General features: G+C 39.0%; 3 protein-coding genes and 1 long non-coding RNA gene across 5 annotated transcripts; 2 read left to right on the top strand and 2 right to left on the bottom strand.

The window, feature by feature from the left end:
- Nucleotides 1–561: 561 nt before the first annotated feature.
- LOC144048937 (THAP domain-containing protein 6) lies at nt 562–3,243 on the bottom strand. 2 transcript variants are annotated; one of them, XR_013293455.1, is made up of 5 exons: nt 3,005–3,243; nt 2,706–2,898; nt 2,324–2,440; nt 953–1,359; nt 562–888 (listed from the first exon to the last, which is right to left on the bottom strand). XR_013293455.1 is itself a non-coding variant. In XM_077561438.1 (4 exons), exons 1-4 carry the CDS (start codon nt 3,082–3,084, stop codon nt 1,144–1,146), a joined length of 606 nt encoding a protein of 201 aa, XP_077417564.1. In that variant the 5' UTR covers nt 3,085–3,243; the 3' UTR covers nt 562–1,143. The 2 variants fall into 2 exon arrangements, 1 of the variants encoding a protein (XP_077417564.1); XM_077561438.1 differs by having other exon boundaries at nt 562–1,359.
- A 1,851-nt stretch (nt 3,244–5,094) lies between these two features.
- agpat9l (1-acylglycerol-3-phosphate O-acyltransferase 9, like) lies at nt 5,095–13,863 on the top strand. The gene is made up of 14 exons (XM_077562440.1): nt 5,095–5,220; nt 6,037–6,202; nt 6,477–6,543; nt 8,983–9,131; nt 9,194–9,339; nt 9,591–9,665; nt 9,752–9,841; nt 9,910–10,003; nt 11,332–11,447; nt 11,764–11,819; nt 11,988–12,073; nt 13,085–13,213; nt 13,302–13,381; nt 13,567–13,863. Exons 2-14 carry the CDS (start codon nt 6,059–6,061, stop codon nt 13,673–13,675), a joined length of 1,341 nt encoding a protein of 446 aa, XP_077418566.1. The 5' UTR covers nt 5,095–5,220; nt 6,037–6,058; the 3' UTR covers nt 13,676–13,863.
- A 51-nt stretch (nt 13,864–13,914) lies between these two features.
- LOC144049481 (uncharacterized) lies at nt 13,915–15,328 on the bottom strand. Its single transcript, XR_013293577.1, has 4 exons — nt 14,783–15,328; nt 14,579–14,621; nt 14,480–14,507; nt 13,915–14,394 (listed from the first exon to the last, which is right to left on the bottom strand). It is a non-coding gene; the product is annotated as an uncharacterized LOC144049481 (long non-coding RNA).
- Nucleotides 15,329–16,972: 1,644 nt separating this feature from the next.
- gck (glucokinase (hexokinase 4)) lies at nt 16,973–25,025 on the top strand. The gene is made up of 10 exons (XM_077561930.1): nt 16,973–16,990; nt 18,055–18,217; nt 18,304–18,458; nt 19,859–19,978; nt 20,054–20,149; nt 20,217–20,316; nt 20,400–20,583; nt 21,827–21,982; nt 23,313–23,546; nt 23,682–25,025. Exons 1-10 carry the CDS (start codon nt 16,982–16,984, stop codon nt 23,827–23,829), a joined length of 1,365 nt encoding a protein of 454 aa, XP_077418056.1. The 5' UTR covers nt 16,973–16,981; the 3' UTR covers nt 23,830–25,025.
- The last annotated feature ends 427 nt before the right edge of the window (nt 25,026–25,452 follow it).

Below are 25,452 nucleotides of genomic sequence, written 5' to 3'. Positions count from 1 at the left end.
GGAGTTAGCGGTCGCATTCCTCATCCAAGGCGTCCCTGTGTTGTGGTGAGTAACACGTCTGGGTGGTTTGGGCCATTTCATGACTGAGGTCAGCACTTCCTGAGTCAAGGCCTTCAACTGATGAGGCAAGCTCACGGGCCGCAACAATAGGTACACCTGCACATTCGCATCGTCTTTACAAAAGGCAGTAATGCTCAGTTTAAACGCTGATAGGGAGGTATTCATTCAACAGTATGGTTATTATTATGGTTGTAGTTTGCAGCAACTGTATACAGTGGATTCCAGCATGTATGGCATTCGCAAAGTCACCTATTATATTTGCAAATTTTATTTTATTTTATTTTTTTAGGGGGGTAGAGGGCATAAATTATCCTGCTATTTCTGTAAAAATTAAAATAAAAACTGAAATTGAAAATGACATAGTTGCTCAAGTAACGACCAATCACAGCTCAGCTTCAGAAAACAGGTGCGCCGTGATTGGTCGTTACCCAAGCCACTGAGCAACCGCCGGAAAATGTGTTCAAAAGCAAAGGAAAAGCCAAGGCACGAGTTTTTTTTAAAAATCAAGATTCCCTTTAATTCTGTGGTACAAAATCCAATAAGAAACTGCACTTAACATTTATAATCTTACTAACAGTCTATGTACATTTTAGAGGTCCGTCTTGTAAACGACAAAAATAAAAAATACTGCAAGTTTATGATACTTCTGTGTCGTCTTCTGATAGGGAAGTATCTTTTAAACATACTATAATATTTTGAGCAATAGAGTTGTGCTGAATGTCGGTCTCTGGGTCAGCAAGGGTCTCATATTCATCCTCAGCCTCTTCTTTGGAACGTCTTTCCGACATTGAATCAAGTCCAGGCTTGACATCTCCATAGATCATCCACCTTTTTTTTATTATTATTATTTTAGATTTATTTTAAGGAGTTTCTCAAAGTGGATTTTAAATACCTTTGAAGAGTGTGCGGGTGCTGTAATTGGAGATGGAGAGTCTTTCTCAGGTAGTTGTAAGCTTTTGGATCATGCAAGTGGAGATTGGGGGCAAACTCCCTCTGGTCTTTAGTGTAGTAACCCGCAGTGCCCAAATCCATTGTAGGAGGCCTAACAAAAAATGAAAAAAAACCCCCCGATCATTGGTCACTTCACCCGAATGTGATTCCAGCTTCTCTCTGAGGTCTTCGTTTGATGAGGTTCGTCTCCCTTAAATCCTCCAAAAGACCAAACACCGTGTCCTTGGCTCGACGTTCTCTTTTCTTCATGTTCCTCAGCTGGTGCTCGGGACTCTCCACCCTCGCTAAGGCTGCAATCAGTTGGGCTTTTACATCGGCGGGAGGCACAGGCAGTGCATAGCGGTGGTCCTAGAATAGGGGTCTTCAATTAAAATTTGGAGGGGTCCGGTTGCAAGGGATTTCTTGGGACAAAGGACTGGACCTTATTTCCTTTTCACATTTATTTGTGGTTTCGTAAATAAAATGTTACTGTATGTTTTCCACATGGGAAAAAAAAAATCTGTCAATACCATAAATGACACCATTTTGATCCTAAATAAACTACAATGCATGAACATTATCAATAAGTGTACTCACACAAACACAGAAATACAAAGTGCTTTTTAAACACATATAAACCCTTAAAACAGTTCACATTTAAAAACAAACAACACCAATAACTTACCTAAATATCCAGTAAACTGTTCAAACATGTTAGGCCTATGTTTTGGTACAAATTGTATTTTGATGCCTGCAATTTTCAAAATAATTTGAAATAAAGCAGCACAGGCTTCTTAGGCCAACGTTCGAAGTTTATACTGAAAATGTAAATTAAGGTGAACTTTCAAGTAATTCACAACAGGTAAATAGATGCACATTTGGAAATGTGCTTCTGTCCATTGAAATATGGATCCACTGTGTTTTTTTTTTGTTTTTAAATGGTAAATCGGAATTTTATGGGGGAAAATGATGATCAAACTAAACATGACAGAACAGATTACATCCCATCTCTGAAATTCCACCCACTGTAATTCAATTTTCTGACGTTAGGTGCAGCATTCCCTCATAAAAGATTTTCATACTTCGGCCTGTGAATGTGACTCGTTTCAGAAAGCGGGTAAAGCCAATGACACGGACGTCGTGCGTGACTGTCATATGATGCTTGTTAGCTTTTCAGCCATGGAAAAAGTGCATTCCAGTGAACCCTCAAATACTGTGTGTATTTTAGTATCTGTGTGCCAGTTGGCTACACTAAAGTGTCAGGGTGTGACTTGTGTCCGACATCCGCTCCGGCGTGAGTGCGTTTATGTGTTTACAAAAATATTGTACTTACATCAGGAGGAGGCGCGGATGCTGGTGGTGGTTCAATCTGTGGCACATTCCTTGAAGCAACAGATGCCACTGACTTTCGGGCTTTCTTGGAGGTTAGTGTTCTTCTGGTAAACACTTGCTGATGAGGAGAGAAAAAACATGCAGTTTGTAAAAAAAAAAAAGATCTTTAAATAATAAAGGCAGAAATTAATTTACTGCTAAGTAAACAAACTTCAATAATCTAATTTGTGGAAAGCATTTTTTCACTGATAGGCCTATGTATAAAATGTTTGGTTGGATGGCTATCCTACTATCGAACACAATCCATACCAACATCAAAAGAGTGAATTAGACAGTCCCTCAATGATCATAAATTCCCAACAAGTCTAGTCTTCAAGACCCACTTTTTGGAAACGAGACTTGAAGCTGAAGACAGACGGTCTGGCTCCCATCCGAATCCTGACAGTCTGGCCAGTGGCGTCAATGTCCTCGGGTTTGAAGTGCTCGCTGCACAGGACTGATGACTTGTTGGCGGAGAAACTTTTCATCCTTGATGCCGCTTCCCACTGCTTCCTCAATGCTTTCTCTTTTGGAAACCTGCAAATATGACAAATTAAGTGTTCGTCGATTGGTATTCTAACGTTAGTGACACGCTAGTTTGCGCTTCATATTTGAGCCTGAAGGCTCGTTCAGTCAGTCTCACTTGTGAAAGGTAATTCCCTGAGATTTGCTTTGCGCTGTGCGACGATTTGTACATCCCCATGCTGCACACGAGTCGGGCATTTTCGTTTCATACCATCCATAGAGTCAGGCTTGTAAAAGCGTTATTCGGTGTTTATTTAGTGTGGCTCCGTTACGAAATCCACGCGGGATAGCGTTTGGCAACCACAGAAATAACCATGTTGATGAAGCATGTTGTGTCCGGGTAAAGATGGGGCCGGATGTGACGAATGAGATTTCCCACAAGTGTTTACTTCCGCTTTGTTTTGATTACGTGTTTCCGCAAATTGTGGTCCATCTGACAACAGTGACCGTGTTGGAACTTCCAATGTAATCTGGGTGTTTTCCGTTTTTAAAGTTATTAGAAGAAAACACCGCCTACCGCAAACGACAACAAAACCTACATGGATATTAGTGTTAGTTCACTTTGCACATGCATGCAGAATGCAGTAAATTGACAAGTCAAGTCACATCCTTCGAGTTGCTCTGCGCTCAACAGTGCAAGTCAATTTCGTTTATATCCTGCCACTTATTGTACTTTCTTATGAAATATGATTCATTTGGCTTTTGTCTCCGTCGAACGCCTATTCGCGCATTTCGACGCAGCACAGTAATGAGGCATACCGTTATTTTGTTTTGAAATACTGTAGTGTGAAGAAAAACTGCAGCAAGTACCGCTCCAAAATGGCGGCGTCATGGACGTACAGAGTTGTTTCCCACAAGCCACTGCAACGAGTCAGTAATGTTGACGTCCCCGGCGTGTCGACTGTGCAACTTTTCTTACCACAGGGAATAAAACTGTTTGTCAAATGCCATTGTGAAGTCTTGTTGTATATTTTAACTAGAAAATATAAAATACATATTTTAATTAGACTGGTTAGCACGTCCACCTCCCAGTGCAGAGGACGTGAGATCGAGTCCGGGCTTTGGCCTTCCTGGGTGGAGTTTGCATGTTCTCACCGTGCGTGGGTTTTCTCCGGGTACTCCGGTTTCCTCCCACATTCCAAAGACACGCATGTCAGGTTAATTGAACACTCGAAATTGTCAATAGGTGTGATTGTGAGTGTGGATGGTTGTTTGTCTCTGTGTGCCCTGCGATTGTGGCAACCAGTTCAGGGTGTACCCCGTCTACTGCCCGAAGCCAGCTGGGATAGGCTCCAGCCCCCCGCGACCCTTGTAAACACAAGCGGTTAAGAAAATAGATGGATGGATATTTTATTTAAAAATTATTATTATTATTATTATCATCATCATCCAAATGGGGTAGATAGACACCATGGACCTGTGCATTTAAATTAAGGGAGCAGTGGGAGTATGACTTCTTGGTTCAAAGGGATGATAGATGTCCGGGAGACGGAGTCCAGGAAAAAGTTCCCCACGGGGAAAATAAAAGTATATCGTATAGTATCGTATGGTATCGTATGTCAAAGGGTTGAAGGGTACTACTAGTAACTTGTTGCTTGCTATGAAAACACATCCGTTTCTAAATTGAGAGTGAAGTGACATGATTCGTTTTCGTCTCCTCGTCTCGTCAGTTAACGCATCTCCACAATATGTGATTATATTTTATTTATTGTGCTTTGTTTTCTATCTAATCTTGTGCAGCACTTTGTTACACTTGGGGTTGTTGATGAAGTGCTTTATAAACAAAGTTTTTGGTTGAGTATGTCTGTAATTCTGTACTATTGTTTGACAAAAACGACTGCATAAATGGGTATTTAAGAAATAAGAATGTCTATTCCCTGTACTTGTACTCTGTCATTCATTTTATATCAAATTTCATCGTTTTAGCTTGTTTATTTTGTTGTTTTATTTAAGAATGTTCCCCCAAAATCCAAATTTTTATACTCATCATTGGCGTTCAAGATGACCAGAATTATCGGCTCTTACGAATAAACAGACCCCAAAACATCTAGATAAAACAATATAAGTGTCATTCTGTGATGAAATCACGGCTCTGTCCTACTAAATGAGTTTTCTTCCGATGTTTTTTTTAACACCAATAAAACATCAGTCGAGGTTTCTGATGACGCCCTTGAACGCAACTCGTTGAACTTTGGTACACAAGTTCGTGAAATGGGCGTGGCCAATGCGCTTAGCATGCTGTGCAGTCTTGTCTTGAGTTGGTCAAGAAAGTCGAGCCGAGTTGCTGTACCTTTCCGAAATAATGACGCCTTTCACCGTAGGGGCCAAATCGAGGTAGGAAACCATTCAAACATGTTGACTGTGCAACATATCGACGACTTGTTTGGGGGAAACTTGCGTGTGTTGTTGGTTTAAAAGTGTAGCAAGCACGGCTTGTCTTGGAACATAGCTTGTCTCGATCGAGTACAGAACTGCACAAATTGTGATTTAAGTGGTTACAAAGAGCAGTGTTTCCTAATCGTAACTTTTGCTGAACCGACATTTAACATTGGAAAAATCACACCACCAAAATGTAACAAAAAGCTTGCAGTCTTTAACTAAGCACTACCTTAAAAATGACCTATTTGATTTCCCATTACACTTTTTATTGACCAAAATTAAAATTCAGTAGCATGTAAGACAGAAGTTCAAAAAAAGACGAGGCAGAGGTTTCATTCATAAATGTTCTAAATGTAAATTTGATTTGTATTTAATTCTGTGAACACCCCCCCCCCCCCCCCGTTCTTGATTGAATGATGCTGTCAAGTAGAGGTGGCAAAAGTACTCACACTCTGTACTAAAGTAGAACTTATTTGACTAATTTAGTTAACAAAAAGTAAATGCATAAAAGACACAGGTAAAAAAATCAAACAAAAATCTAATTCTACAGTTTTATTTACCTTCTGCCATCATTTTATTGTTCTGCCATCATTTTATTGTTCTGCCTGTCTCTATGAAACGCTGGCATAGATAGATGAACAATGACACTTTATTTGTTGTAAATTAATAATAATTTTCGACCAATGAAGTGAAAATTTTACGAACCCCCCCCCCCCCCCAACGACCGAGTGACTGGGAATCACTGACATTGAGTGTGACTGCTTCTGACAGGCTATAAAAAGGAACATTGGAGATGGAGGACTTCTGGGCTGTGGTGGTTTGGGCTGGGAGGATCTGGCTGTGCCTCATCATCAGCCTCATCATGATTCCTGCCATGTTTGGCTTCTCGCTGGGCATCTCAGAGACCTACATGGACATCCTGGTCAAAATATTGGAGGTACACTACTTCAAATGCAGGCTCCAGTTTTCCTGTGTAGAGTTCACATGTGCTGTTTTCAAAAACCTGCATGTTAAGTTCACAGAAGAATTGAAATTGTGAATGTGAATTGCTTTTCTATACGCCCTGTGATTGGCTGACGACTAGTCCAGAGTGGACCCCATTTTTTCGCCCATTGTTAGCTGGAATAGGTTCCACTTTGCCCACAATTCTGATGAGGATGATCAATTATATAGACTAAAGAAAATTAATAACATTGTTTTTCTTCTATTAGTGGGCCACATTGAAGTTACAGAAGGCAACCACAGAAGAACGCACACTTAAAGCCTCTGCATCCAGTGGTAAGTACAAATGATGCATATAAAAAGTGTACACACCCCTGTTAACATGACATTTCTGATGTTAAGGAGAAAAAAAGAAAGGGACCACAATAAATCATTTTAAAACATTTTCCACAATTGAGCTGACCATACCACTATAATGTGTACAATTCAACTGAAAATGTATAAATATCTTTTTGGGAGAGGGGCAGTAAAAATTAAGAACTTATAATGTGGTTGCATAAATGCGCACACCCTCTTATAACTCAGAGTTTTAAGTATTAACCAGTAATATTCAGACTCATGTTAAATGGGACTCAGCACAGACTTGCCACATTTTAAAATGCCTTTAATTAACCACAAATAAGGTTTACAACAGTTGTTCTTGTGGGCTTTTCCTGACATTTTATTTGGAACTGTTCATAATTGCCTCCACCTTGACTAAGGCCCCAGTTACAACTGAAGAAAAATGTGGCTCGCACCCTTGTGCATGTTTACTTCCCTTCTTGGGGAAAGAAATCAATTGAGTTGCACAGGTTATAGGTCACATTAATGGTGGGGAAAGGGTTGAAATGATGTATCTTGGTCTCTTTTTTGCACATTACAAAAACATGGTATTGGAACATCGATAGATCTGTTGTAACATGCCGCAACGTGTCATTTCCTCATGTAGTTCAAACAAGGCAAAGCATGCTGCAACGAAAGACCACAAAAAAGCGAGATGTAGCAATGAACGCGTTTTTCTTGCCGTGTGCGTTTATGACGGGCCACAGGGTCAAGTTGCTGAGGGAGCTATCTCACAAGATGCTATTACTCAACGCCGTTATCACGCGTGGTGTGGTAGAGCCTTCGCAGTAAGGGCTGGGGAAACCGTTTTTTTCTAATCAGGGGTCATTTCAAATCTATTTGAGTATTTGGGCCACGCTGAAAAGAAAACAAAAATTGCACCACAAGTTTGATGTCATAACCCATGCCAGACAAAAAAAAAAAAAAGAAAGAAAGAAAATGGTTTGTTTTCGAAATAACAAGTTGTATATATTTTTTTAGATAAAAGTCACTTTTTTTAAATTAAATTTGTGTAATTTTTTTGATTGATGTCCTGCAGTATATTTTCAAGATAAAAGTTTTACTCTATCCAGAAAAAAAATGTACACTATATTTTTTCGTTAAAAGGATAATTTTGCTGATGTCGTGCTGATATCAGAATTTGGTAAAATTTTAAAAAAAAATTCACAAATCTATTCTATTGGTCAGTCTACACACGTGGGTATTATTATTATTATTTTTTTTTAAATTAACCTGTCTGATGTGTTGAAAATGGCTTGCTCTCTGTGAAGTGACAATGTTAATGGTTGAACAAATCTGTCATTGTTGGGCTGTCCCGAAAAGCGATGATTTTGGAGGTACAATGATTCTGCCCGACATCAGCGATATATTTATTTTACTTTTATTTTTTGATAATAAAAAAAAAAAGTATTTTCAAGAGTAAGAGTTCTTTAAGAGTAAGAGATTTTTTTAGCTAAAATATATTTTCACAATAAAAAGTGGTAATTTTTGGGGGTTAAAGAGTTCTGTATAAAGTTGCATGTTATCTAGCTAAAAATAAAAAATTTGAGCAAAACGTATTTCCATTTATTTTATAAAAAGAAGTGTTTTTGAGATAAAAAGTTTTATGCTCTTGACAGAAGATATAACATGTAATTTTCAAGATTAAAAAGTGGTATGATTTTTACAAGAACAGTAATATATTATAGTTACACGTGTAATATATTTTAAAGAAGGTTTCATGTTTTCGTGCTGGAAAGCCATATATAGTTATTTAATAATAAAGTAATAATTTCGCAAATAAAAAGTCACATGTTTTCAAGATTAAAGTTGTAAATTCATAAGAATATTCATATTTTAGCGAATTTTTTTCTTTAATTTTTAATTTTCAGGATAAGACTAAAGTTGTATATTTTCCAGAACAAGAGAGGATAGACAAGAAGAATGTATATGTTTTTAGATAAAATATTGCAAATAAATAAGTTATATTTTTTTTAGATTTAATATATATTGTATATAAATAGAACCAAGTCATATTTTTTTGTCAAGTCACATGATTCAGGTTCCCTACCCCTTGTTATAAAGAAAGAAACAAGCTACGTCAGCATCCAGTGTTGGCAAAATATGTCACTGTTACATTTAATACATAATCCAGGCTTGAGTCAATACATTCTTTTTTTTTTTTAAAGCATGTGTGCTTAAGAGGTAGTAACGCACCAGTAATTGAACATTTGTGCAACTGTGGATATTTGAATAGATGCTGTTATCTGTAATTGTGGATTTTGCCCTCTGTCCTATCAGTTGAAACTAGATCAACTGTTTTAACCTCATGATATGTTAGATCGAGATGACCCAGTCATCAACTAGTCTGCAAATGCCTTTTATATCATGCGTTTGTATGTTCGTGTGTGTCAGCTCTCATCCAGAGGGAAGATGGCTCCATGGAGAAAGAGTTAGAGGAACTAAGACGAAGTCGCCCCAAACCTCCAGTGGGCGGCGATTTTACGCTTAGCGACTGTTTCTATTTCTCCCGCAGAGGAATTGAGAGCATTGTAGAGGACGAGGTACGACACATGACCTTATTTTATATCATTAGTAGCACTTCTAATTCAATTTTGGATTGAAGGTGACCCAGCGGTTTAGTTCAGAGGAGCTGGTCTCTTGGAACCTTCTGACCCGCACAAACAATGACTTCCAGTACATCAGCCTGAGGCTAACTCTGGTCTATGGACTTGGCATTTTTGTCCGATACTGCATTCTCGCACCTCTCAGGTACACACACATGATTTTGCTATTGTTTTTTAAATTTATTTTTTATGCCTGGTTGGAGTTTGAAACAGTTTGTAAACTTGCAGGCAGTCCTTAGTAGGATGGGAAGCATATTTATTGCCTAGCATATAACAACTCTTCTAAAGCTAATGTGCTAATGCTAAAGCTATGTGTTTAATTTGCCTACAATGCCTGCTGTGACATGCATGTTTATGTTGATAAAATACTGAAAACGTGTTGTGTTCTCTCCTCAGGATAACTCTGGCCGGCATTGGCCTCACCTGGCTGGTCATCGGGACATCTGCAGTGGGGCTGCTCCCCAACTGGAGGTAGCCACAAACCACACTTCCAAACCATCCAGTTGACTTTTCATGTTGACCGTCGCGCTTCTCAAAGGCTCCGTATTTGTCGTCAGGATCAAGTTCTGGCTCAGCGAGTGGGTGCACGTCATGTGCTACAGGATCTGTGCCCGAGGCCTGTCCGCCGCCATCCGCTATCACAACAGGCAAGCCAGGCCGAGACCAAATGATGCAAATGGGCTCTTATTTACACGCTCTCCTTTTGGAACATCAGGGAAAATATACCCCGAAAAGGAGGCATCTGTGTGGCCAATCACACATCACCCATTGACATCGTGATACTCTGCAATGACGCCTGCTATGCCATGGTAGGGAGGGGAATACTCATCCATCTATTTTCTATAGAGCTTTTTCTAATTAAGCACCGACTAGTGGGTTGCATACAATAATTTCAGAGCATATGTTGTAAATTCCATGCATTGGAGCTGTTATAATTGTCAATGAGTCGCTCAATTACAATAGAGCATTCTGCCACTTGGCGGTAATAAGACAAATGTCAGTTACTGACCCATATACATTAAGTATAAAAGGAAACGGAACAGCAAAATTCATGACTAAGTTAAAAAATATATATATATACTATGTTGATTTTACACACATTTATTTGTTCAAAACACTGAACATTCGACATACAAATAAATAAATGACAAAAACAAGTAAATCATGCCTTTTCATGGACTAACATAGGCTGACATTCAGGCAACATAACTGTGTCCAAAAACACACCCACAGATGCGACACCCCAAAAAAATTGAAGGTTTATAATAATAAATTTAGGTTAGTGTAAACGCCAAACATGTAAGCTCTGTAATGTTTTTGGAATTATGTTTCTGTCTGCTTCAGGAGCTGAGATATCGATTATTTAGTAGGCATTGATAATATTGTTGAAAATCCAGGATCGGGAGGGGGGCGTGGCTACAGTCTGCAGTTTGTGGAGTCTGTGTGGTTTTTGGCAGCCATCTTAGTTTCAGTCTTTTGGTCAAAAATGCTTATTAGTTTTGTTGTCACACTTCATATGTGATACTTTTAGTCCAGCTTTAGTTAACAAAAAAAAAATATTAAACTCATTTAACAAATGTGCATTTGACATGTCTCGAATTCAACACATAATTTTGACAAAATACTGCTATGTTAAGAAATAGAATGGCCTTAACTATCAAAAAAGTAAAATAACAATATGATTTAATAGCGTTTTTCTTTTTTTTTAGAGCAATGGCCAAAATGATAATGTATCTGTACTGTTGGATTTGTTTGTGTTTGTGCGCGAACCCAAATTGATTGTTAGCATGCTGCTAATGCTACAGAAGCAAAGCGTGCTGTTCAATTACACATGGGGGGGGGGGGGGGGGGGGGACAGCAACATGTCTAAAAATGCCCTCCATTATTTCCAACAGTCACTCAAAATTGATAACAGTGCGCTTGCTGCCAGGCCAAAAACGCTTGCATGTTCACACATAACAGTAACACAGTCAAGCTAATGAACTGACGTTAGCACACAATGCTAGCTTGAGCCTGAAGCTAGCTAGCAACCCATTTGCGCTAGTAGTTCTATGTAAAATTTTAAGCTTACTGTAAAATTTGTGGACTATTCTTCTAATCTATGTTAAAAGTTTGAAAATCAAACCATGTGTGTCAGGTGGGCCAGGTGCACGGAGGTCTCATGGGGGTGGTCCAGCGGGCCATGGTACGATCCTGTCCTCACGTGTGGTTTGAGCGAGCTGAGATGAAAGATCGCCATCTGGTGATGAAGAGGTCAGTTGCACATATTTGATCTTCTGTGCTTTCGACATTGCTTTGTCTCAGAATAAACTGATTTAATTGACCTAGTTTTGACCCAAAAGTTTAAAACAAACACTTGTTAAATATTAAATTTAAATGTTGTGAACCTATAAGTTAGATGCCACTAAACACTTGAGCAGTGATTAAGTCATGTACCACTAGAGGGAGCCCTCATACTACTAGCAGTAGAGCATTTATTTACAGAAAATACAAATACAAAAAAAATATTTTCCTGGGCTGTATTTAAACTGTCAGTGAGTTTACCATGAACTTTTTGTGTCGCCTTCAGGTTGAAAGATCACGTGAATGACAAGACAAAGCTCCCCATATTGATATTTCCAGAAGGCAAGTTGAAACACCGGTGTGATGTTTGTCTCGGTGGTGTCAGCGAAGGTTGTTATTTCATCTCTGGGTGATGACGGGTACTCGAGTACATGATGTGGTTTCAGACCACACGCATACACATGCGCTCCTGTCTCATTTTTGGATGCCATTGCTGTTTGGTGTCCACAGGAACGTGCGTCAATAACACGTCGGTCATGATGTTCAAGAAGGGGAGTTTTGAAATTGGAGCCACAATTTACCCCGTTGCCATCAAGGTATTGCACTCACACACACCTTTTGTACTATGGGTACTTAATTCTTGAGTAGTCACCAATACGAAGTATCAGTACAACTCGTGCTTTTTATACATGAAGCTTGTTGCCAAAAATTCCTTTAAAGTGCATGAAATTAATGGAAATTTTATATTCTTGTCATTTCAAATTTCTAGTTACTGATTGTAAAACAGCCACAAGAGGGCGACTGTTACTAGTATCGCCTGCTGTCGCAAGTACGGATACCTTGATAGAAGACTCCCCATTTATTTAATATTTCATTGTTTGCTATATATTTCTAGGTTTTTATTTATTTTTTGCTTAGCTACATTTTTATTTTGTACATTCATTTTGTTCATACATAAACAAATGTTTATACATAATAAAATTTATATAATTAAATATGTTTGTCACAATTTTTTTCCTATTATTTTTTAAAAATATTTTTCGATATATTCTCTAAATATATTTCTATATTTATTTGTACTTTTTATTGACTATCTTCTTTATTTTCTTATTTCTCTCTATGATTGCACACACGCACACACATATTAATATATATTATTTTTATTTGAATAGGGATTTTCATGTTTCTGTATATCATTTATTTAATTGTATTTTTGCTTTGTTTTTTATATAATTATACACAATTACATTTTTGTAGATTTAATTTTTTATACATACTTTTATATATTACCATAAGTACATTTTCCTATAATTTTTTTTTTTTTGCTTTATTAATGTTTTATTTTTCAGATATATTTATAACCAATACATACATTTTCTATGCATTGCATTTGATTTAATGTTTTTTTTTTCATGTTTGTTTCTACATAATTATAAAATAGATTTTTTGCGTGTTTTTAATAGCTTTTTTCAATATATATATATATATATATATATATATATATATATATATATATATATATATATTGCTTTGCTGTTACTATAATATGTAATCATCTTATTTTAGAATTATTTTTCCACTAATCCTCTTCTTTTTGTTTCCCCCAGTATGACCCCAAGTTTGGAGATGTCTTCTGGAACAGTTCCAAGTACAGCATGGTGAGCTACCTGCTGAGGATGATGACCAGCTGGGCTCTTGTCTGCAATGTTTGGTATCTACCCGCCATGCATCAACAGGTCTGTGCAACATGTTGCTACATGTCACACACACACACATAACACACGTGGCATTAGACTGAGACGTTGATTTTAAACTGGCATGCAGGAGGGGGAAGATGCTGTTCAGTTTGCCAACAGAGTCAAGTCAGCCATCGCTCACCAGGGAGGACTTGTGGACCTGCAGTGGTAAGATCCCACTTTTATTTTGTTTTTATTCAACGGCAAAGAGCGTTAGGCATTTGTTGAAATGTTGTAATTTGTTGAAAATGGCGACCCCAAGTGGCCAACAATAATTCCTGCATCGTTTATGCACATTTTGTTTTTTAAATGACGCCAAACATTTTTAAATCAGATTACTCAAATCTTGACAGGGACGGAGGCCTGAAGCGAGCAAAGGTGAAGGAGTCGTTCAAGGAAGAGCAGCAGAAGCAGTACAGCAACATGGTGGTGGGAGACGACAGCAGCAGTAACAGCGACTGAGAAGACGGGGCCAGGAACAGACGGCTGCTTTTCTTGAAATTGGACCTGCGTCTCGCACATGTGCAATAGTGAACTTTGAGGGGACGAATGGCGAATGTGCTGCTGCTATTTCGATATTGCTGTATCTTGATTGACATGATGTTGAATGTAACGGATTGAATACAGAGAATATATTGGATGCAAACACCGGAAGCCTGATGACAAATTCATATTTTGCTTTTTATTTTATTTTTTTAAAATACAGTTTACAAATGTCTCCATGCTGTAATTGGCCGAGATTTCTTTCCTTAACATGACATAAATGTAGCAGCACGGTGCCCTAATGGTTAGTAATGGTTAAAAAATCAGCTCTGGTTTTCCCTTGTGGAGTTTACATGTTGGACATGCGCTAAAGAAAGCGGACGGAGAACAAAAATGTATACAGGAAAACGTTGCAATATAGATCATAGACCCGTTTTAATGTGGCACAAGGAAATCGTGCCATTTCTAACAAACTCATATTGATGTCACACATGGACTCATAAACAGCTGAAACATTGTAGGGCACGAAAATAACACCTAACTTTACAATAAATGTGATGGACACAAGTTGTGAGGCGTTTAAAGCACAGCACAAAAGTGGGACTTTTTGGTTGTCTGTGCAAGTGCGACGGGTGCTGCTTGGCTGCGTATTTTGTCCTCGATGTCGTCCGTCTTGTGTTGTTCGTCACTGTCGTGACCTGAAAACCAAAGGAAGATATGTCAGGTAGAATGTTGGGTAACAGTGGGCGTGCATGTTATTGATCTGACAAGACGAGCACGCACTTGAATGATCGGCACTGCCTTCAGTGTCCTGAAACAGCAACATTTATGTATTGTATCTTTGAAGAAGAAAAAAAGCATTTACTGGAAGGCCTCCCTTACCTCTGTTAAGTTGCTTTTGTTCTTCTTCTTCTTTTCCAGATACCTGCAACGTGATAACAATAACAATGACTGCTGTTATGATGATGGATGCCCCTCCCACAAAAAAAAAACATGCATGTTAATAGGTTAATTGAAGACTAAATTGTCCATGAGTGCAGCGCTTGTTCGTAAACTATCAATACAAGTTGACAGGAACCTTCCCACCGTTGCAGATACGAGTCGCAGTTGCTGTCAAATTTGGCCGCCGTCCTCGCTCCATCCGATGAACCCACGTCCACTCGTCCCGACGCTCCAGATGCAATCGGCATCTCGACCCGCACACTGACCACGCGGGAATCGGACTTGCGCTCATTTGGATGCAGACCAGCAGTGGTCCATTTTGTGGTCCAATTTCAAACACCTCCTGTCTTTCTTTCTTTTTCCTGCGTGAGTGAGCAACAAATAAATGGGCTTTTTGAGTTCATCTGAGGGGTTTGTTGTCGTATCCATGGCAACGGTCGGGGGCGCTTTAAAGGGAGCTTGGCATTGGAATTGGGGTGACTTTGGGGACATGATCTGTATGGGATCTGTTACACAGAATAAAAAATCAGGGTGGGCCAAATATTTGTGTTGTCATGGGGACCAACATCTCCAACAGTGATAGAAGAGCTGACACTAAATAGACAAAAATAATAATAAAGCCTATGTATTTTTTATATACTTGCCTGTATGTATAGTTCTTATGCATTACTGTACGTAAAAAAAAAAAAAGTCGAATTTGAAGATGACTTGACTATACTTTCTGCCTAAATTTAATATAATAAAAATGTCATTTTATTTAAGTCTAATATATATATATATATATTAGTGCTGCCAAACGGTTAAATTTCTTAATCAAATTAATCCCATCTTAGAATTTTGATTAATCACAAAATTAAAAAGGCTTTTTTTTATCAACATTTTTTGACCGGCAGTTTTGAAGAGCACCTGTTATGTGTAGAGTCTTTCAACATGTAATGTTATGAGGACATCTTGCACATTTTTGATCCACTGCACACTCTCATCCTCCTTTTTTTTTAATCAGTTAATTACTTGAATCATTTAAAATGGGGGAAAAATCACCCCAATATTTTGACATAAACGAATATTCTGAATGTCATACACAAACATTTATTAAATGCTTTACTCTAATTAATGTAGTTGTTTATTGCTCAAACACAACCTATGCTACCTTTAAAGGATCTTTGTGCAGTTTGTCACTTTTTTACTCGTGACTGCCGCCTCTGGCCCAATGCGTAACTGCAACATCTGTGTCAGGCTGGTTCATGGTGACGTGCGAGTACGTGCATGCTATTAAAGCGACAGCCACAGTTGACAAAGGAAGACGTGACTTCAAATGAGGTAAGAAAAACTCTGCCCCTCCCCTCCCCAAAGAAACTGTGGACTGTGTGGGGTCCGCACACTCTACTTTAAAAGGAAGATAAAAGCTGAGAGGTGCAGTCAGAGTAAAACAGTCAGGGCTCTTCGTACTCATCTGGGCATTGATGGAGCATGCATGATGTAGAAAAAGCTTTAACATGACCTTTGATTGAAGACGCACACCCCCATAAAAAAAATTATCAAAATTCTTACTTGTATGATGAGTTTGCCTAGTTATTATTTTTAAACGTGTGCGTCTGTCAACTTTCCCCCCCTAAAGCGTGGCAATTGATGTTCTCTCCGGTAGTTTTGCTCCATTTAACAATTCCCTGCCGGCCACTTAAGGTGAGTGTTTTCGACGGCACAAGTGTGCCTATAATTCGTTTCCAAGGCAACACTTGGGTGATGGTTTTTGGTGCAAATGTTTGACAGGCCGGCTGGAAGGAAATCATACCTTTTTTCCTGGAACTAAGCTCGGCTTGCATCTACAGCTTGAAGAAACTCCAAGCAGAAGCTTGTTTGGTTTATTTCTTTTTTTTGTGTGTGCCAAAATGCGCCTCTGGATTTAATGGATGGAATATGAATTCATTTTTAAACTTCTTGGATTTAGCTATTGTGGACAAACTCTCAAATTGGATTAAAAGGGATTGCGATGAAGACATCTGTTTTATCAGACAATGTCTATTAGAATAGAAGTGATGATCTTCCAGCATTTATTTAACAAATGAGGCATCAGAAGAGATAAATCAATTGGTCATTCATAGCACTTATAAGGTTTCATGTTTTTGAAGAAGATACTTTTGTTACTTACTTTTTAAAAACTTTTTTAGTCATGTAATTGTGCTTTGATTTCCTGCTGTTCATAATGTCGTAAGACCTTTTTTTTTTTTCTTCCACAAGCGTAACATTTCTCAAGACAGGACAGTTCAAATTCAATAACAAGAATACAAAAATCATTGGAGGTTAGGCGAGTACCAATGATCGGTAGGACGTCCTCGTCATACAATGGATAAGGTAAATAATTCAAAACATCTCTCTCTCTAGCTAGCTATCTCGACAAATCTATCTGCCTACGAGTTATTATATTAAGTTAAAGCAAATGTGTGTGTCATTGTGTCAAGGTCGGGGGAAGGTTCACTAATGTAAAGTCAGGTCACCAGAGTTTAAGGTCACACAGTAAACCTGATAAGCACAAGAGGTCTTCCCTTCTTGCTTGCTATAGTTTTACAGGTCAGTAATCCTGCAACTGTTGCTAATTTTAGATGCCTTTTTTTGTTTTGGAAATATATACATAACCCCATGTCTTAGCATTAAATTCGAACATTAAAATAATAATAATAAAAAATGTCCACCCTGTCATTGTCCACCCTGTCAACTAGCTAACATATTTTGATGTTTGTGTATTATATGCTTATAAGTAATAAAAAAAAAAAGAAGAAGGTAGAAGTGAGAGCATTTCGGGCATCTATTTAATACAATGAATACAAAGCTCAATGGAAAATCTCAACTTTGGGGGTTTAACGGGGAAGTCTCAAAGACACCTAATGGTAACTATATTGTTTTTGTATTGGACTTATTGTCTCTGTTTCTTTTTTTTGTTAGTTTTTTACATATGCTCTAAAAATATGAAAAATAAGACCTATAGCGGGAGATAAATGTCAATTAGTTTTTAAAAGTCCTTTTATTTTTATTTTTCGTTTATTTTGGCTCTGTTACTTGTGACGTCACACAGTATAAATTTGCGTTTGTGTGTGCAGTAGATAGGGTAATCTTGGGTAGGCGTGGCCTGTGATGTGAGCCAGCCCACTTTACCTTTAGCATTAAATAAGATGAGCTTCTCATCTAGTGGCGCACACTTGACTGCCTTTCCCTATACACGCACACAGTCTGTGGACACTCACTAGAAACACACACTTCCTGGTGAATATGCCGTGCGTCAGCTCATATCAGATGGTGACGAGATCTAGTGGCTTCAACTGTGTATTCAATAGACACGACTTGATGGTAATAGAGCTTGCGGTCTGTCTAATGTGGCCTTAACGAACGCAATGTCTTGATTTGTGATTCCCCCCCCGCAGGTTGATCAAATCCTGTCCGAGCTCAGGCTGCAGAAGGACGAGCTCAAAGAGATCATGAAGAGGATGCGGCGTGAGATGGACCGAGGCTTGCGTTTAGAGACGCACGAGGCGGCCAGCGTCAAAATGCTGCCCACTTACGTTTGCTCCACCCCCGAGGGATCAGGTAACCCTCCCCTCACATCCCGATGGCGTCTCTCACCTGTAATCGGCGCATGTCCGTGTATTTACATGAAGTATGGGTTGGGACAGAGGTGGGTGACTTCCTTGCTCTTGACCTGGGGGGGACCAACTTTCGGGTAATGCTGGTCAAGGTGGGGGCGGATGAAGAAAGGAGTTGGAAGGTGGAGACTAAGAACCAGATGTATTCCATTCCTGAGGATGCCATGACGGGAACTGCAGAGATGGTGAGTCCCAGGGAACTATAGAAACACTTTCCCGGACAAAGAAATGTTGTTTTCCTAACCCACTCGCTAGGCAGATGTGGCTGGGTTCATTATTTTGACCCAACAGATTGGATTTTCTTGAAATTTGCTCTTCACATGCATTTAAAAGTATTTTCTTACACAGATAGACTTGACTTATTGCACTTTAACCCTGGAGAACCCACCGGGTCAAATTTGGCCCCTATAAATTTTGCTACTCAAATACCAAATACAAATTTAACTTCAAAAGTCCAGAGTGCCACTTCTGACCCCTGCATGGGGCCATCTAGTGGATGAATATTGCACTTACATGAGCCAGAGTGGTGGTGACAAGATGGCTAAAATGCAACAAATAAAACTAAAAAAATATATTGTTCAATGTAGCTGTGTATTTGATTGATTATTTTCTTAAATTCTAAATAGTTTACTGACACTTTTTGTTATTCTGATTTTTCGAAATGATACCCCTAAATCCCAAAGGGTCAAATTTTGCCCTAATCCTAAATTAGGGAATACATTGAAAAAAACATTGAAAAAAATATATTTTGGTCTTCAGTGAATTTATAGCAGTCATTTAATGTATAATTCATAATTTTCCAAAGAAGAAAAGGGTTCTTGGGTTCTCCAGGGTTAAGACAATTTAGAATCATTTAAATTTATATTCACAATAATTGAATTAGAATTAAGAAAATATTTTTCATCTCGTCCTTGCTGATGTCAATGTTTGTGTAACATTAAAGTGATTAAAAGACGTGTTACTTTCATTAATAAACTAAATCATTTAATCAGGTACTGCCTCCGCAAAATTTTATTTTTGTGGTGTTTTCATCATGTCCTTGATAATTAAGAAGAATTGATGTTTTATAATTAATCAATATCGATTGATTTAAAGTGAATTAAATCAGTTTTTGTTTTTAATCGAACTGAACTCTTGTGAATCGAAATTGAACTGATTGAGGAAATTTGAATCGATACTAACCCCTATCATAAAGTGTAATAGATTGTGGTATCTTAGAAAACCATCTAAAGAGTTAGGAATCTCTTCATTGTAGTTTGGCAAATTAGGGACCCCCAAACACCATCTTGCCTAGGGCCCCTATAAAGCTAGAAACGGCCTTGCTAGCTGCCACTCATCAGCACGTGTAGCTTTTACCCCTTTTTTAGATCAAAATCGTGACCCATTATTGAAAGAAACGGCATAATTTTGATATGAAGGCTAACTTAATGCTAACACAATAAGAAATGCCTTAGACAGGCTAATGAATAGCATCAGTGCCAAACTGTGACTCAGTAATCTGCAGCAATATTTGTCAATCGTTGCAGGAGTCAAAGAATATAATTTCTTACATTGTCTAAACTTTCCGTTGTCGCCCTGTTTGCAGCTGTTTGACTACATCGCAGAATGCATGTCCAACTTCTTGGATCAGCACAACATCAAGCACAAGAAACTTCCCCTAGGTTTTACTTTCTCCTTCCCGGTGCGTCACGAGGACATCGACAAGGTTGGAGCACTGCCGTCACTTCTCGTCGGCCGCTGTTTGTGCAATACAGTGGCAGCCATGTTTGTGTATGTCCAGGGAATCTTACTCAACTGGACCAAAGGTTTCAAGGCATCGGGGGCTGAGGGGAACAACGTCGTAGGGTTGCTCAGAGATGCTATCAAGAGACGAGGGGTACGTTTGCAAACAAGGAATGGAGGACAGAAATCCACTAGCTGACTGTCATTGCGATGCCGTACAGGACATTGAGATGGACGTCGTTGCCATGGTGAATGACACAGTGGCCACCATGATTTCGTGCTACTACGAAGACCGCAGCTGTGAAGTGGGGATGATTGTTGGTATGAAATGGCAACAAATGAGCCAGAAACCTCTCTCCTCACGCATTTTAACATAAGATCAACTGTATGTTTCCATTTATCAGGTACAGGTTGTAACGCTTGTTACATGGAGGAGATGAGGACGGTGGAGCTGGTGGAAGGCGAGGAGGGCCGCATGTGCGTCAACACGGAGTGGGGAGCGTTTGGAGATAACGGCGAGCTGGAGGAGTTCAGGCTGGAGTACGACAGAGTGGTGGACGAGACCTCCATTAACCCGGGACAGCAGCTGTGAGTTGGACAGGGAGTTAAATAGGCCAAATTAGCATCATCGCTAAATGGGCACACAGATAAAGGCTTTAAACGGACGCCACATCAAATCGTGGTTTTCTTTTTTAGTTTAAAATAACTTACTTTAACCTCCATGATCACTGACTTGGCCAAGGGTAGAACCCGGGTTTTTTTTCTTTTTTTGGTAAAGTTTTAAATCCATCCATGTTCTGTCATAGGTACCAGCTAGCTAGGAATGGATGAAACAAATCCACTGACTAGCTATCTAGTTAGCTCGCTAGCTAATCAGCACTCAGCCTCTCGAGCGCACCGTGCTTGCTTGTGTCAGTTTCAAGACCAAATGTCTTTTTTAGGCATTTTTCTTTTGTCAAAGTCAGCCATGTCCACCTGCAGCTTTAAGAAGCTGACCAGCGTCTAACTAGCTAGCTAGCCAGCCTCATATTCACTTTTTTTTCCAACGTTTTTTTTCTTGGGTGGTGGTTTTAAATCCATCCATGATCTCTCATACTAGCTAGCTAGCTAATTAGCCTCATGTTCACTTTTTTTTTTTTTTAAACAGTGTACACCGACTCGCTAACGCAGCAGCATCAACCTATGGAAAGGTTTTCCTTTTTAGTTTAAATTAACTTACTTTAACCTCTAGGATCCCTTGCCGTACGTACACTGGCCAACGGTGCCAGCGGTAGAACCCAGGGTGTTTTTGCTCCCATTTTCGGTAAAGCTTTAAACCCATCCGTGTTCTGTCATATCAGCTAGCTATATAAATAAAATATTTGGAATGTGTTGTTACATTGTGTTCCCTTGGACTTGAAGGGCTCGTCAATGCTTTGGCAAGTGACGCATGTTTAAGCGTTGGCAGAGATCTGCGCTCTTTGATTGCTCTTGTTTTGGGCATCAATTAGCGCAATGTAGTACTGCTCACCTGAGCCCTCTCTGCTGGTTGCTAAGATACCGACTGCTTTTGCTTAAGGATGTTTATAGACGGCCTCATACGTCAGAGGCCGACCTCCGGGTGAGGGTGTCAGATTAATGAGTACGCCACAGTGCCTGTCAGCCTAATGGCTGTTTACCTTTGACGCCAGACAACCGCTGAGGCCTGCGTCACTCAGCCTATCTAGTTAGCTAGCTAGCTAATCAGCACTCAGCCTCTCGAGCGACCTGTGCTCGCTTGTGTCAGTTTCAAGCCCAAATGTCTTTTTTAGGCCTTTTTTCTTTTGTCAAAGTCACCCGTGTCCCCCTGCAGCTTTGAGAAGCTGATCAGCGGCAAGTACATGGGCGAGCTGGTGAGGCTCGTTATGATGAAGCTGGTCAACGAGAACCTGCTGTTCAAAGGCGAGGCCTCGCAAACGCTGAAGACGCGCGGCAGCTTCGAGACGAGACACGTCTCGCAGGTGGAAAGGTGAGGACGATGATAATGGACACCTGTTGGCAGGACATAAAATAAGCGAGGCATAATGACATCCATCCATTTTCTATAGCGTCACAGGTGAGCTTCATGAGAATGTCATCATTTTACAATTTTTTTTTTGTAATATTACAACTAGTGCTAATTTCGGCAATGAAAACTAAGCAAAAATAATTTCATCAGACTAAAACTTGACTAGACTGGACTAAAACCCTCATTAATAAACAATAACTGGAACTAATTCATATATAATTCATTCTTGTTGACTAATGAAAACTAAAATTATATGATTTTGTAAAATCCTGTCTCTGCTAATGTGTCACTGACTGACACTGTCATGTGACACACAGTGACACACCCCCTTTCAAATCTGCAGCTAGCAACAGACAGGAGGTGGATTCACGGTGAAATGTTAAAAAAAAGGAAGGAAATTGTAGTTATAATGTAACATTAATCCAACGTTATACGCTATAACGTTCCAACAATAATGTTAATCCAACCGCTAAATAATGCTAGCTAATTTACTAGCTCATAGCATGGAGCCATAGTAGCCACTTGTTGATAAACTGTAATAGTGTGTCAAGTTGTGTTTGTGTCGAGTGAAATTATTATGTGAAATAGTTTTAGATCTGAAATGTTCAGCAAAATCTGCTGACTAAAAAATATACAGGGGTAAAATGACTGTCCTGACTAAAACTAGGCTAAAATGTTGACCTTTTTTGTTGACTAAAACTGGATGAATGAAATTATGTTTTCTTGGACTGAAATAAAGACTAAAATGCTAGATTTATAGTTGACTTAAAAAAGACTGAATAAAAACGGGATTAAGTTAACTAACTATGGTTAAAAACGAACAAGCGTGATTGATACTGGACTAAAACTGAGGCTAAATTAAAAAATGGCTGATAAAATTAACACTAATTAGAACTTGAGCATGAATTTAGACCTGTAATGATCTTTTCGTTATTTGGATTGTATTTACTTTTTATAGCGGTGTTTTGGTTTTCTTGTGTATTTTTGATACTTTTAATTTAAATGTACTGATTTTGATTCCACTTTCCTGGTTGGCCTTATTTATTTATTTATTATTTTGAGACTCTTGTTTTCCTTGCTTCACTGCACTTTGGACCGCCATCTTTTTGCCAAAACAACGCTCAACCTTAACAATACCTACTTTGGGATGTTTGAAAACATTTCCATCCACTCTTTAAATTCATGACTCAATATTTTGCCACCTTGTTCTTGGAAAAAAAAAATCTGGATTTAATTCTCAAAATATGACCATGTCTTTCTTATATTGCTTTTTGTTTTTACCCTTTTCCAGTGACTCGGGCGACAGGAAGCACATCTACAATATTTTGACGTCGTTGGGCGTGCTGCCGTCCGAGCTGGACTGCGACATTGTAGGTCTGGTCTGCGAGAGCGTCTCTACTCGTTCGGCCCACATGTGCGGCGCCGGCCTCGCTGGCGTCATCAACCTGATGAGGGAGCGACGCGGCCTGGAGGCCCTCAACATCACCGTGGGCGTGGACGGCTCCGTTTACAAGCTGCACCCGTGGTGAGAAATGGACAGAGGTGGCAAAAATACTCACACTTTTTTTTTTTTACTTGTGTAAAAAAAAAATACTGATTCACCTCATTTACTTAAGTAAAAATAAGTACAGACAGAAATGTACTTTTTTTGTTGTTGTAGTTTTCGTGACAGATTCCACAAAATAGTCCGAGAGCTGATGCCACACTGCGAGATCACCTTCATCCAATCAGAAGAGGGAAGCGGTCGGGGGGCGGCTCTCATCTCAGCAGTGGCTTGCAAGATGGCGGCCTGCATGCTGACGCAGTGAAAGGCGGACCTAGCAGGACCGTTGAACTTGACTGCTGACTCCATGATTGCTTCTCAAAAGATGGACGCTGCATCCGTATTTGTTTAGAGCACTGGAAGATAACAAGGAGGTTCATTGGATTTCATAGTGAAATATCAATTGATATTCGGTAAAAAAAAATTATAAAAAAATCTTCCTGAGATTCGAAATACGCTAGTGCCTTGAGGTACAAATGACCCAAATTAACAGCTTTTGACTTTTTTTTTTTTTTAACTCACTTTATAACAAGCAGCAGTTTGTCAGATAGTGAACCCCTCTTACTCGTTTACGTTAAACTATATATATACATATGTCCGTATTATTCTGCCAAGTGGCCAAGGCGCACCAGAAGGAGCAGCACAATATCCATTAGGTTGAAAAAAAAAATTGTGGCAAAAATTGTTTAATTCCTTCAATTTTATGTAATCAGACAGATTTCTTAATAAAACAAAACAAAAAAACACATTACCATTTTTGTAAGAGAAATAGGAAAGTGTTTTGAGTTACAAACATGACCATATAGCAAATTAAACTCGTATCTCAAGGCACCACTGTATATTTGTTAAGCAGCCAACTTGCTATGACGGAATCATGTTGCCAAGTTTAGCTCCCCCATGTACTCTTAAATGCTAACGTTAGCCAAAAATGTCCACCCTGTCAGCAGTCAGCAAGCTATTTTGCTCTTTGAGCGCACATTTCATTTTATTCATTCATTTTGACATTGTTACTTACAGTAATCCATCCAATTTACATATTTATTTCAAAAGTGTGGGAGCTTGGCCAACATAAACTGAATTTAACTATTTAATGACTATGAAGTTCAACGGGCAAAACTCAAAGGCACCTTATCACAATATTAACTCAGTTTGAGGTAGCAATGAGTTAATGTTTGCTTTTTCGCTTTGCAACAATCAGCATTAAAGTGGCATTTAAATTTATTTTCTACTTCTGCAGTTGGTCTTGTTGAGGATTTATGTAACGGTGACTGGTTGATATTTAAAAGTCAACTTCTGTTTTGTACATATGTTGTAGAAGACTGGATGACTGAATCAAATGTGTTGCTGGAACAATAATAGTAATAAATATAACAATTCAGTGTTTGTGCAATAACTGGACGAAAATAATCGACAATGCGTCAAGAATCTCTGTAATGGTGAATATTAAAAGATCCAAAAGCACACAGTGATTTGATGCTTTGATGCAAATTTCCACAGCAAAATTCACAAATGATTTAAAGCATTCCAACCTAAGCTCGCATATTCTACATTTCAAATATTCAGTTAATTCCACAGAATTTCATTTAGCGCCAGCTCTCTGCAATTCACATACGATTTCTTCAGAAATTGCACCATGTGGCTCTAATATGGATTTGTTTGTGGTGCTTGGTAACAACTGACGGATTTGTCAGCCTCAAAGTCTCAATCGGCGTTGAATAAAATTACAGATTTCTGTCAACCATCAGGGCTCACCCTCTTTGCCTACCCTGCTTGGCATATCTGCACTTCCCAACCTGGTGGAATCCTGCGTCTATATCCTCTTATCAGCTCCCTCTGGTGACACATGGATAACAGTTGTATCCATGTAAGGGTCTGCACTCCCAACAAA

Source organism: Vanacampus margaritifer, chromosome 3, assembly GCF_051991255.1.
Source record: "Vanacampus margaritifer isolate UIUO_Vmar chromosome 3, RoL_Vmar_1.0, whole genome shotgun sequence".
In the NCBI taxonomy this organism is placed as follows: domain Eukaryota; kingdom Metazoa; phylum Chordata; class Actinopteri; order Syngnathiformes; family Syngnathidae; genus Vanacampus; species Vanacampus margaritifer.
The sequence above is the reverse complement of the archived record's forward strand: the minus strand, read 5'-3'. Positions and strand labels throughout refer to the sequence as shown.

Excerpts from the sequence above, each read along its gene's own strand:
- agpat9l (XM_077562440.1), top strand. The coding sequence starts at position 6,059 with ATGGAGGACTTCTGGGCTGTGGTGGTTTGGGCTGGGAGGATCTGGCTG. Across the intron at positions 6,544-8,982 it reads TAAAGCCTCTGCATCCAGTG|CTCTCATCCAGAGGGAAGAT; the intron begins GTAAGTACAAAT and ends CGTGTGTGTCAG. Across the intron at positions 10,004-11,331 it reads ATGACGCCTGCTATGCCATG|GTGGGCCAGGTGCACGGAGG; the intron begins GTAGGGAGGGGA and ends CATGTGTGTCAG.
- LOC144048937 (XM_077561438.1), bottom strand. The coding sequence starts at position 3,084 with ATGCCCGACTCGTGTGCAGCATGGGGATGTACAAATCGTCGCACAGCG. Across the intron at positions 2,899-3,004 it reads CAGGGAATTACCTTTCACAA|GTTTCCAAAAGAGAAAGCAT; the intron begins GTGAGACTGACT and ends TCATATTTGCAG. Across the intron at positions 1,360-2,323 it reads CATCCGCGCCTCCTCCTGAT|GACCACCGCTATGCACTGCC; the intron begins GTAAGTACAATA and ends CCCCTATTCTAG.
- gck (XM_077561930.1), top strand. Across the intron at positions 18,218-18,303 it reads CTCCACCCCCGAGGGATCAG|AGGTGGGTGACTTCCTTGCT; the intron begins GTAACCCTCCCC and ends GGGTTGGGACAG. Across the intron at positions 20,584-21,826 it reads ATTAACCCGGGACAGCAGCT|CTTTGAGAAGCTGATCAGCG; the intron begins GTGAGTTGGACA and ends GTCCCCCTGCAG.